Source organism: Salmo salar, unplaced genomic scaffold, assembly GCF_965601325.2.
Source record: "Salmo salar unplaced genomic scaffold, fSalSal1 ptg000206l, whole genome shotgun sequence".
Classification (NCBI taxonomy): domain Eukaryota; kingdom Metazoa; phylum Chordata; class Actinopteri; order Salmoniformes; family Salmonidae; genus Salmo; species Salmo salar.
This window is the reverse complement of record NW_027675329.1, coordinates 1,219,358-1,231,358: the sequence shown is the minus strand read 5'-3', so window position 1 is coordinate 1,231,358 and position 12,001 is coordinate 1,219,358. Positions and strand designations below refer to the sequence as shown.

The 12,001-nt window shown below is 41.9% G+C and overlaps 1 protein-coding gene across 1 annotated transcript; it reads right to left on the bottom strand.

Moving 5' to 3' along the window:
• Positions 1-387: 387 nt before the first annotated feature.
• Positions 388-6,570, bottom strand: LOC145867114 (uncharacterized). The gene is made up of 2 exons (XM_082971162.1): positions 6,054-6,570; positions 388-1,994 (listed from the first exon to the last, which is right to left on the bottom strand). The coding sequence occupies exons 1-2, from the start codon at positions 6,370-6,372 to the stop codon at positions 430-432; spliced, it is 1,884 nt and encodes a 627-aa protein (XP_082827288.1). The 5' UTR covers positions 6,373-6,570; the 3' UTR covers positions 388-429.
• Between the last annotated feature and the right edge of the window lie 5,431 nt (positions 6,571-12,001).

The window sequence follows — 12,001 nt, the reverse complement described above, 5'->3', positions numbered from 1 at the left end:
CATCGATATCATGTTGAAATCAATTATGCAAGAGGAGGGACATGAGGTTGCACATCCTGTTAAAACGAACAGCTGAAAAACCACATGGAATCTGGGAATAATGTGTACATCCCTGGTCAGAGGACAACTTGTAGAAAACAGCTCGCTACATTTTGAAGTGTTGCATTTTGATTCCAGTGCGTAACCAACATGGTAAGTGTAACACAACTCTTTTTTTGTTAGTCACTTTTTATTAAATCTCATAAATAGTAACTCTTCCATTTCAGAGCCTGGATTTTCCCCCTGAGGCTAATATCCATATCATGTTGAAATCAATAGAACAGGGGACAAACGTTTAGGGTTCTACATTGTGACATCATTAAAATACTCCTTCTACAATGTTTAAACATTCTACATTGTGAGATTATATCATTGATATCATGAAACAACTCATTCATGTATTTTCTGATGTTTGATCAGATGTCTTTTACCGGAGAATCTCTTGTCACACTGATCACAGCTAAAAGGTTTCTCTCCTGTGTGTGTTCTCTGGTGTCGAGTCAGACAGCCAGATGTAGTAAAACTCTTCCCACATTGACCACAGCTATAAGGTTTCTCTCCTGCGTGTCTTCTCTGGTGTCGAGTCAGAGAGCAGGATGCAGCAAAACTCTTCCCACATTGATCACAGCTGAAAGGTTTCTCTCCTGTGTGTATTCTCTGGTGTAGAGTCAGAGAGAAAGATGAAGTAAAACTCTTCCCACATTGAGTACAGCTAAAAGGTTTCTCTCCTGTGTGGGTTCTCTGATGAATTTTAATGCCTGACGAAGAGGTGAATCTCTTCCCACAGTCAGAGCAGCAGTGAGATCTCTTCCCTGTGGATCTCTGCAGGTGTTTCTTGAGGTGTTTTGATCTGGAGAGACAGCCAGATGTAGTAAAATTCTTCCCACATTGACCACAGCTATAAGGTTTCTCTCCTGTGTGTCTTCTCTGGTGTCGAGTCAGAGAGCCAGATGTAGTAAAACTCTTCCCACATTGATCACAACTATAAGGTTTCTCTCCTGTGTGTGTTCTTTGGTGTAGAGTAAGATAGCCAGATGTAGTAAAACTCTTCCCACATTGACCACAGCTATAAGGTTTCTCTCCTGTGTGTCTTCTCTGGTGTCGAGTCAGAGAGCCAAATGTAGTAAAACTCTTCCCACATTGACCACAACTATAAGGTTTATCTCCTGTGTGTGTTCTCTGGTGTAGAGTCAGAGAGCCAGATGCAGCAAAACTCTTCCCACATTGATCACAGCTATATTGTTTCTCTTCTGTGTGTGTTCTCTGGTGTAATATCAGGCTGTCTGGCCGAGTAAAACTCTTCCCACATTGATTACAGCTATAGGGTTTCTCTCCTGTGTGTACTCGCTGGTGTCTAGTCAGATGGCAAGATGAAATATAAGTCTTCCCACATTGATCACAGCTATAAGATTTCTCTCCTGTGTGTGTTCTCTGGTGTACAGTCAGGTCACTAGATGAAATAAAACTTTTCACACATTGATTACAACTAAAAGATTTCTCTCCTGTGTGTATCCTCTGGTGTGATAACAGGTTGCTTGACTGAGTAAAACTCTTCCCACATTCAGTACAGCTGTACGGTTTCTCTCCTGTGTGTATTCTCTGGTGTAGAGTCAGAGAGAAAGATGTAGTAAAACTCTTCCCACATTGATCACAGCTGTAAGGTTTCTCTCCAGTGTGAATTCTCAGGTGTACTTTTAGTGCTTTTAATCTTAAGTAACTCTTCCCACAATCAAAACAGTGGTGAGATTTCGCTCCTGTGTGTGTTCGCTGGTGTATTTTAAGTTCTGATGAAGATTTGCAATGTTTTCCACAGTCAGAGCAGCAGATAGATTTCTTCCCTGTGGGTCTCTGCTGGTGTTTCTTGAGGTGATAGAATCTGGACAGACTCTTCTCTGACTCGTTAGCATCATGATGTTGAGGCTCCCCAGAGGATCCATGATAGTCACGTCTCTCTCCTGTGTGAACAAGTCAGACAGATAGTTAAAGGCTCACAACAGCAGAAATCCACTGAAAAAGGTGATGCCAACAGCGTAGCCATGATACTGTACAACAATTGATGTCTGTAATGAATGTTAAAATTACTTGACAATTGTCTTAAGACAGTCAAGTGAGCAACAATAGTCATATTTAGTCTTGTTTTCACATTAGTAGTAACTAGAAATAAGTAAAAGGTGTTGAACTCCTAAGCAGTGTGCCAGGCGACTTTTGTTCTCAAATATAGGCACCTTTCTGTGTTTCCTAATATTGCGACAAGGGCGATGCGCACACAATTTGATTGCAGAAACACCTCCCTGCTAATGCAGAAACTGCTAGTTATGTATGTAGTATATCTGCCTGGAGCAAAAATGGTGAGCAAGTGGCCTAAGCTGTGCCATTAGAGATTCTGGGTTCGAGTCCAAGCTCTGAGGCCCATGGGCTAGGTGGCACCAAATCGTCCCACCTACGTAACAGCCAGTTGAATCCTGTGGCGCGATTTTCAAATACCTTAGAAATGCTATTACTTCAATTTCTCAAACATATGACTATTTTACAGCATTTTAAAGACAAGACTCTTGTTAATCTAACCACACTGTCCGATTTCAAAAAGTCTTTACAACGAAAGCAAAACATTAGATTATGTCAGCAGAGTACCCAGCCAGAAATAATCAGACACCCATTTTTCAAGCTAGCATATAATGTCACAAAAACCCAGAAGACAGCTAAATGCAGCACTAACCTTTGATGATCTTCATCAGATGACACACCTAGGACATTATGTTATACAATACATGCATGTTTTGTTCAATCAAGTTCATATATATATCAAAAAACAGCTTTTTACATTAGCATGTGACGTTCAGAACTAGCATACCCCCCGCAAACTTCCGGGGAATTTACTAACAATTTACTAAATTACTCACGATAAACGTTCACAAAAAGCATAACAATTATTTTAAGAATTATAGATACAGAACTCCTCTATGCACTCGATATGTCCGATTTTAAAATAGCTTTTTGGTGAAAGCACATTTTGCAATATTCTAAGTACATAGCCCAGCCATCACGGGCTAGCTATTTAGACACCCGGCAAGTTTAGCCTTCACCAAAATCAGATTTACTATAAGAAAAATGTTATTACCTTTCCTGTTCTTCATCAGAATGCACTCCCAGGACTTCTACTTCAATAACAAATGTAGGTTTGGTCCCAAATAATCCATCGTTATATCCAAACAGCGGCGTTTTGTTTGTGCGTTCTAGACACTATCCGAAATGGTAAATACGGGTCGTGCGCATGGCGCATTTCGTGACAAAAAAATTCTAAATATTTCATTACCGTACTTCGAAGCATGTCAACCGCTGTTTAAAATCAATTTTTATGCAATTTATCTCGTAAAAAAGCGATAATATTCCGACCGGGAATCTACGTTTCGGTAAATAGAGGGAAAAACAGAAAGACGGGGGAGGCCAGTGCACGAGCCTAAGCCCTTTGTCCTCTGATAGACCACTTAGCAAAAGCGCTCGTGTGTTTCAGCCAGGGCTTTGAATTACGTCATTCAGGTTTTTCCCGGGCTCTGAGAGCCCATTGGAGCCGTGGGAAGTGTCACGTTACCGCAGAGTTGTTTTGGGAAGAGATGTCAAAGAAAGCCAATAAATGGTCAGACAGGCCACTTCCTGTAAAGGAATCTCACAGGTTTTGGCCTGCCATATGAGTTCTGTTATACTCACAGACACCATTCAAACAGTTTTAGAAACTTTAGGGTGTTTTATATCCATATATAATAAGTATATGCATATTCTAGTTACTGGGTAGGATTAGTAACCAGATTAAATCGGGTAAGTTTTTTATCCGGCCGTTTAAATACTGCCCCCTAGCCCTAACAGGTTAAATCCACACCTCGCTGGAAGCCCCGCATTCCACAGGTGATGAGCGTGAGACTTGGATATATTCCTTAAATGATTTAATCCTTAAATGTAATACCTCACTTCACCGACCCAGGAAGTAGAGGAGCCAAACAGGTGTTGTAACTCGTTCATAACTGGCAAGCAGATCGGTAGAAATGGTAAGATAAATTGGCACTTCAAACGGAAATGGAAAAAGTTTGCCTATTTTACCGGAAACTCCAGGAGCATTACGTCAGAATTAACGAAGGCCAGCAGCAGGTGGGGAATTGGTTATTTTCTTCTGGTTATATTGACCTCTGGATTCCTCAAGTCATTTGTGTGTGTTAATTATTTAATCAAACGCTTGAAGCATCAGTTCAATTCAAGTTCTGCACATACAGTTGATTTTATTAAACACATGGGGAGTGTCTATATGAACAAATACACGTCATAACATTTCAACCAATCAATTGGTAGAAAGAAAATACTATTTTTTTTTAAATCTGCCCTAGGACATACAACATACATGCATTCAGACCCCTTCACCTTTTTACATATTTTTATTATGAAATAGATTTTTTTTTCAATTATCAATTTTCAGACAATACCTCATAAAGACATCACAATACCCCATAAAAGTGAGAAAAAAAGTTTAGAAATGCTTGTATATATATATATATATATATATCTAGGTCATGCCAGTAGGCTACAGTAGGTTGTATCTCTCTAGGTCATGCCAGTAGGTTACAGTAGGTTGTAACTCTCTAGGTCATGCCAGTAGGTTACAGTAGGTTGTAACTCCCTAGGTCATGCCAGTAGGTTGTATCTCTCTAGGTCATGCCAGTAGGTTACAGTAGGTTGTATCTCTCTAGGTCATGCCAGTAGGTTACAGTAGGTTGTAACTCTCTAGGTCATGCCAGTAGGTTACAGTAGGTTGTATCTCTCTAGGTCATGCCAGTAGGTTACAGTAGGTTGTATCTCTCTAGGTCATGCCAGTAGGTTACAGTAGGTTGTAACTCTCTAGGTCATGCCAGTAGGTTACAGTAGGTTGTATCTCTCTAGGTCATGCCAGTAGGCTACAGTAGGTTGTAACTCTCTAGGTCATTCCAGTAGGTTACAGTAGGTTGTATCTCTCTAGGTCATGCCAGTAGGCTACAGTAGGTTGTAACTCTCTAGGTCATGCCAGTAGGTTACAGTAGGTTGTAACTCTCTAGGTCATGCCAGTAGGTTACAGTAGGTTGTAACACTCTAGGTCATGCCAGTAGGTAGTATCTCTCTAGGTCATGGCAGTAGGTTACAGTAGGTTGTAACTCTCTAGGTCATGCCAGTAGGTAGTATCTCTCTAGGTCATGCCAGTAGGTTACAGTAGGTTGTATCTCTCTAGGTCATGCCAGTAGGTTGTACCTCTCTAGGTCATGCCAGTAGGTTACAGTTGGTTGTATCCAAGTGGAAACAATTATCAACCCAATGTGGAAAGTGTTGAATTTGGTCAACAACAAAATGAATGGCTTATTTGCTACGTGAGGTTTACTTGCTCTAACAGAAGTTTCGTAGTGATTAAGTTGTTACGTGGACACGTGACATACCGACAACTTTGATAAAAACACTATAGGAGTTGTCTTCAGATCGCTATGCATATTCATGCTAGTAGCTTAGCATCTCTCTCCATTGAATACAGGCGGTTGACGACAACAACCCTCATAGAATATAAACAATAGATTACAATAATAAGATGTATCCACCAATCCAAAGAAAAGATAAACGGGAGCTAGAAGACCCGCAGTGCAGCTTTGTGGACAACGACTCCCCTTGTTAGGACGGAGAGACATCTTGTCAGTATATCCATAATCTTTGGTGTAGCCAACCCAACTCTCACATGGCTCTCATGGGGGGAACGGTGTGTAGTAAAACATCACTACATTAAAATCACTACATGCCGTGGCCCCCAGTCTGCGGTCAGCAGATAGACCCTCCTCAAATATATATGTTAAGTCACTTTTTGGAAACGGAACGGAGAAAACAAGGGGTAGCTTGTCTCTACGTCGTCTGATTCTAGACATATCAGTCATCATCCCAGGGCCCTCCGTTGAAGAGGTATTGACGAGCCAACTCCGAATATCCAAAGTTAAAAACGAATTGAAGGCGGTACTTACTGGTGTTAATCAGATCTCCCGTCTCCTCCTCTTCATCTTTCAATGTGACAGTAATCTCTCCTTCCTTCTTCACTCCAAAAACAGCATCATCCTCTTCTTCCTCTTGTTTAACTGAAACGTCTCTCTCTTCATCTTTCACTGTAACAGCCTCACCCTCTACTTCTTGTTTTACTGTAACATCCTCCTCTTCCTTCTCCTCTTTCACGACAATGTTCAGCCCCAGAGCTTCTTTCTCCGTCCAGCAGACCTCCTCTTCTTTAACAGGAGGGGAGTAGTTTAGGGAGCTCATGGTCGGGGATGTTAGATAGCTAGCTATCATTAGCGACTAGGCTAATGCTAACTTAACCAGTCAGCTACTATAGCTGACTAATAAAAAATAACGTAATATTACATTAAATAGGTTAACAAGTAGATACGACAGAAGTGTGTCTAAAACACAGTAGCTAATATAGACCGAAAGCGTCTAAATAGCTTGAATCTTTCGGCTATGTTGGCTAGCAAGCTACCGAGGTGGTTGACGAGCTGTTTATGAAGAACCGTCCACTAGATTATACGTCACGCTGCAGCATCGCCTGAAAGACGCACATCGCCGTCTGCTGACTGGAGGGAAACGCAGTTGAGGATCAGATTTTATTTTCAGACAAAGATTATTTTACATGGATTTAATTAAATAATACTATTGAGACATACAAAGACAGAATGTGGTGATTGATTAGTGCGAATAAAAAATGTTTACCACAGCATATTTATGGAACCGTCTTAAAACTGCAACGCAAACAATTGCCTGTAAATGAAAAATATCAATACCTTCTCAACTACGTTGCATAGAGATCAAAATAAATTTGACACTGTAAAGAGACCTCTTCTCTCGAATACAATTAGTTACATTTTTTTTTCTTCTATAAAATCTACAAAATGTAAAATAAATCACTTTACACAAAAAATACTTTAAAAAACATCAATATCTTATAAGACTTTACGTCAACATGATTCTGTTTTTATGTAGTTTTGATTTTGGACCTTTTAAGACTTTTTCTGGAAGATGTTTTCTAATATCCCTTTTCCCATGTTTACCCAGAAATCAAAGCCTTCACTGGTTGAAAAATGAATCTAGAGTTACATTTACCAAAAATATAGACTCTTAGATTTCATTTGACACCAAATTACACATGCTCCTATGAACATCACGTTGGTGCTCCTGGGTCCTTTTACATGATGGAAATGCCCTACTGTAACTCTAGAGATACAATCTATCCCCAACTAGTAATAAAGTGGTCGGGCTGGTTTGCCACTGGCCTCTCCAGCTTCAGGCTGAATCACACCCATGATGAGAGGAGGTTTACTGGAGACACAGGGAGAAACTACAGTCTGAATCACACCCATGATGAGAGGAGGTTTACTGGACACACAGGGAGAAACTACAGTCTGAATCACACCCATGATGAGAGGAGGTTTACTGGACACAGGGAGAAACTACAGTCTGAATTACACCCACGATGAGAGGAGGTTTACTGGACACACAGGGAGAAACTACAGTCTGAATCACACCCATGATGAGAGGAGGTTTACTGGACACACAGGGAGAAACTACAGTCTGAATCACACCCATGATGAGAGGAGGTTTACTGGAGACACAGGGAGAAACTACAGTCTGAATCACACCCATGATGAGAGGAGGTTTACTGGACACAGGGAGAAACTACAGTCTGAATTACACCCACGATGAGAGGAGGTTTACTGGACACACAGGGAGAAACTACAGTCTGAATCACACCCATGATGAGAGGAGGTTTACTGGAGACACAGGGAGAAACTAGTCTGAATCACACCCATGATGAGAGGAGGTTTACTGGACACAGGGAGAAACTTCAGTCTGAATCACACCCATGATGAGAGGAGGTTTACTGGAGACACAGGGAGAAACTACAGTCTGAATCACACCCATGATGAGAGGAGGTTTACTGGAGACACAGGGAGAAACTACAGTCTGAATCACACCCATGATGAGAGGAGGTTTACTGGACACACAGGGAGAAACTACAGTCTGAATCACACCCATGATGAGAGGAGGTTTACTGGAGACACAGGGAGAAACTACAGTCTGAATCACACCCATGATGAGAGGAGGTTTACTGGAGACACAGGGAGAAACTACAGTCTGAATCACACCCATGATGAGAGGAGGTTTACTGGAGACACAGGGAGAAACTACAGTCTGAATCACACCCATGATGAGAGGAGGTTTACTGGAGACACAGGGAGAAACTACAGTCTGAATCACACCCATGATGAGAGGAGGTTTACTGGACACACAGGGAGAAACTACAGTCTGAATCACACCCATGATGAGAGGAGGTTTACTGGAGACACAGAGAGAAACTACAGTCTGAATCACACCCATGATGAGACTACCTTTAAGGCTTAAAGGTTTGGTTAATGTTAGGGTTAAGGTTAAGGTTAGGGTCAGTTTTAGGTTTCAGGTTTTGGCCAGACGGGCTGTCAATGGGATGTTGGTCTGAAAAGTCCATTTAGTATCTCCCTTCTCAAACCTGTCCTCCCCCTAACCAGTTCATATCATGTATTCCACCACCAGCACACCTGATTCACTAATCAGAGGTTTGGATGATTAGTTGACCAGCGGTACAAAGTGGACTGGATCTAGGTGAACTATGTGGAGGGTCTTCCAGGGACAGTACAGTACAGACTGAGAAGATAACAACAGTGTAGTTTACTCAACTCATTCACACTATCATGATTATTGTTTAGAGAGAAGATCAGCACAAGGGCATAAAGTGTAAGATATAGCAAGAGAGGACAATATGGTGCAAGGTAGCCAAAGTGGAATCAAAAGTCATAGGCCTAATCATCAATCAAATATGAAATATGAAACCAAAATATAATCTACATATAAAGACAACATGTCATCTACATGTGTTATAGAATAGCTCCCTGCTCACATCCCAGGTCATGTTTGGACTGGAACGTGACAACTCAACAGGCTATGCGCATCTCCCCAATAGCCTACAGACAACTTTCCTGAGTGCAATGTGATTAATGTGACAGATATGTACAGTATAATAAGCATAGTGAAGAAGGTAAAGATCCCACCTCGGACGCACAGCAGAGACATCGCTGCTGAGATTTCCCCTGGAGCAAGAGTCCCTCAACAATTTAAAAACACTCATTGCGTTTCAATGAATGTACTCCCCAAACGCTTGTTGCATCGTAAACTATCCTCCCTCCCTTGGGACATTCAGCGGATGGATGATGCGCCGCTGCAATTTACTTGGATGAGAGGTTGGACGAACGCTCCTCCAGCTCACGATACGCAATGGTGGAGAACTACAGTGTGGTGATGTGTCGTTCACGAACGAACGGCTCTTTTTGAACGGATCGTTTTGTTGAACGTCGGGAACCGAAATGCATCGGTGAAAGATCCATTCATCTGGCTCTCTGATTTGCATACTGCTACTACTGCTTGTTGAGCTCAGATCAACGTTTTTCTGCAGATAAATTACAACATCATTGTCTAAAGGGGGTGAATCCTCACTGCAGAAACAATACATAGTGGGGAGAGCGGGTCAATCTGGTCCACGAGGATTTATTTCATGCTTAAAAACGAGTTCTTCAATTGTTGACGCGCATTTCAGAATCGGACTTCATGTTAGCCTACCTTTTGGCTTTTACATTGAATATTTGGTGCCCAAGAGTTGTGATTGTATGTTTGTTTGTACAGTTATGGCTGTCCTGTTATTATTTTGTGTACTCACTAAACACCCACATTTGTATTTGTGTGGGAAATGTTTGTAGGCTATGGTTGCTGTTTGTATTTCTTTGAACTTTAGGTCCATACAAAGAGAAATCACACAACATAGACTACCAAATAACCTTAGGCAAAAATACGCGAAATAAAAGTCAAGTGAAAATGGTTATAAATGTCTTTATCAATTATGAGTAGCTCAACAATATCGACTTTTGGACACTGATGCGCAGGAGAAGCTCTAGCTGTCAATCAAGCAGGCGCGGTGAACCGATTATGACGCTCAAGCGTTTCAAATGACGCAACAATACAGCTCCAGACCAGAGAAAGTTAATGCCAAAGATATTATTCGGTTCCACACTAAAACTGCGCTTTGACACGTGTGATTTGAGGTGAGTCAAATATTTACACAAGTTTACAATACATGAACCAACCGCTAGCCTACTTAGCCTATAATTCTGTCATGGTAAGATAACACATGTGAAGGTGAACGTTAATGTATTTGAAATATTTTTTCTTTCTGACATTATAAAATACAATTATATCTTGGTTTTTTTCTGTTGCTATCAATCAGTCCATCTATATCTACTCTTCTGTCTGTCTGTCTTGCTGACTTATCTGTCTGTCTGTCGGACTATCTGTCTGTCTGTGTACTGTCTAGCCAGCATATGCCAGAAAGGTTCTTTCACACAGGCTCATATTCACAAAGTCTCATAGAAGGAGTGCTGATCAATAATCAATTTAGTCTTTTAAATCAAACTGAATACGTTTTGATGAACAGGGGGGGGGGATCTGATCCAAGATCAGCACTCCTACCCTGAAACACTTTGTGAACACAATCCAGGTGTACTGTGATTATGAAGTTGTGATGAGGTATTATTATATTAGTTGTGCTGATGCATGATGGGTTGTAGGCTAGAGCTTGAGTACTGTAGTGTGTAGACTATTTCTGAATTCACTGACCTGGTGAGTAAATGTTGTGTACAATGGCCCCATCTAGTGACAGAAACATAGAAACACACATTGTTGCTGAACGAAGGCATCTCTTTATTTTCCAGAAATAAAACTTGTAGACCTTTACTACAGTCTCTGAGGAGATGGACACCTCTTCTTGTTCTGGACAATCTCCGTCTCCTACTGGGACTGTCTTCTTACCCCCTCCTATCATGTGGAACAGTCTGTAAGTCATTCATCACATAACCTAGCTCTGGTCCAGGGCATTATGTGCGGCTTGCTGAAGGAAGGCTCAGTGTCTGCAAGCTGTACGTAACGCCCTGGACCAGAGCTACACATTACCCACCTCTGGCCATCATGGACAGTCAACTCATTACATTCACGTACTGTAAGTCACAGTTGTGTTAGTTGTGTTATTAAAGACAGTTTAATTGAGCAGAGGTTTAATTATTATTTTAACGCTGTAATAAATTGTCTGAGTTCACTTCCTAAATAATGTGTGGACATTCCTTTGCTCCCAGCTACAAGCAGGCAGAGATGGAGGTTCAGTTCCTGAGAGAAGAGAAGAAGACCTGTACAAAGAAGGAAGCCCACATGCTTGAGTTGAGAGGGAAGGATCGAACGATCCGAAATCAGAAGAAGGAGATGGACAGACTTCAAGTCTGCCTCTGGGAGGAGGAAAAGAAGAAGAGGAATGGTGGAATGGAGAAGGACAAGATCATTGAACATCTACAGTCTGAGACAGACCATCTCAGATCCCTTTTAAAAGAGGAAAGGAGGAGAAGAAGAGTAGAAAGGGGTCTAATGAATGAGTGGAAGGCTGAGATCCTGAGACTGAGGGAGTCAGAGAGCCAGAGAGAGGCATAGAGCCAGTGGGAGGCAGAGAGACAGAGGGAGGCAGAGAGCCAGAGGGAGTCAGAGAGACAGAGAGAAGCAGAGAGACAGAGAGACAGAGGGAGGCAGAGAGATGCAGAGAGACAGATGGAGGCAGAGAGCCAGAGGGAGGCAGAGAGCCAGAGAGAAGCAGAGAGACAGAGGGAGGCATAGAGACAGAGGGAGGCAGAGAGACAGAGGGAGGCAGAGAGCCAGAGAGAAGCAGAGAGACAGAGAGAAGCAGAGAGACAGAGGGAGGCAGAGAGCCAGTGGGAGGCAGAGAGACAGAGGGAGTCAGAGAGCCAGAGAGAAGCAGAGAGACAGATGCAGGCAGTGAGCCAGAGAGAAGCAGAGAGACAGA

What these genes read in the sequence shown, in the direction of transcription:
- LOC145867114 (XM_082971162.1), bottom strand. Translation starts at nt 6,372, where the DNA reads ATGATAGCTAGCTATCTAACATCCCCGACCATGAGCTCCCTAAACTAC. An exon ending in GGGAGATCTGATTAACACCA is followed by an intron (nt 1,995 to 6,053) that starts GTAAGTACCGCC and finishes TTGTTCACACAG; the next exon opens with GAGAGAGACGTGACTATCAT.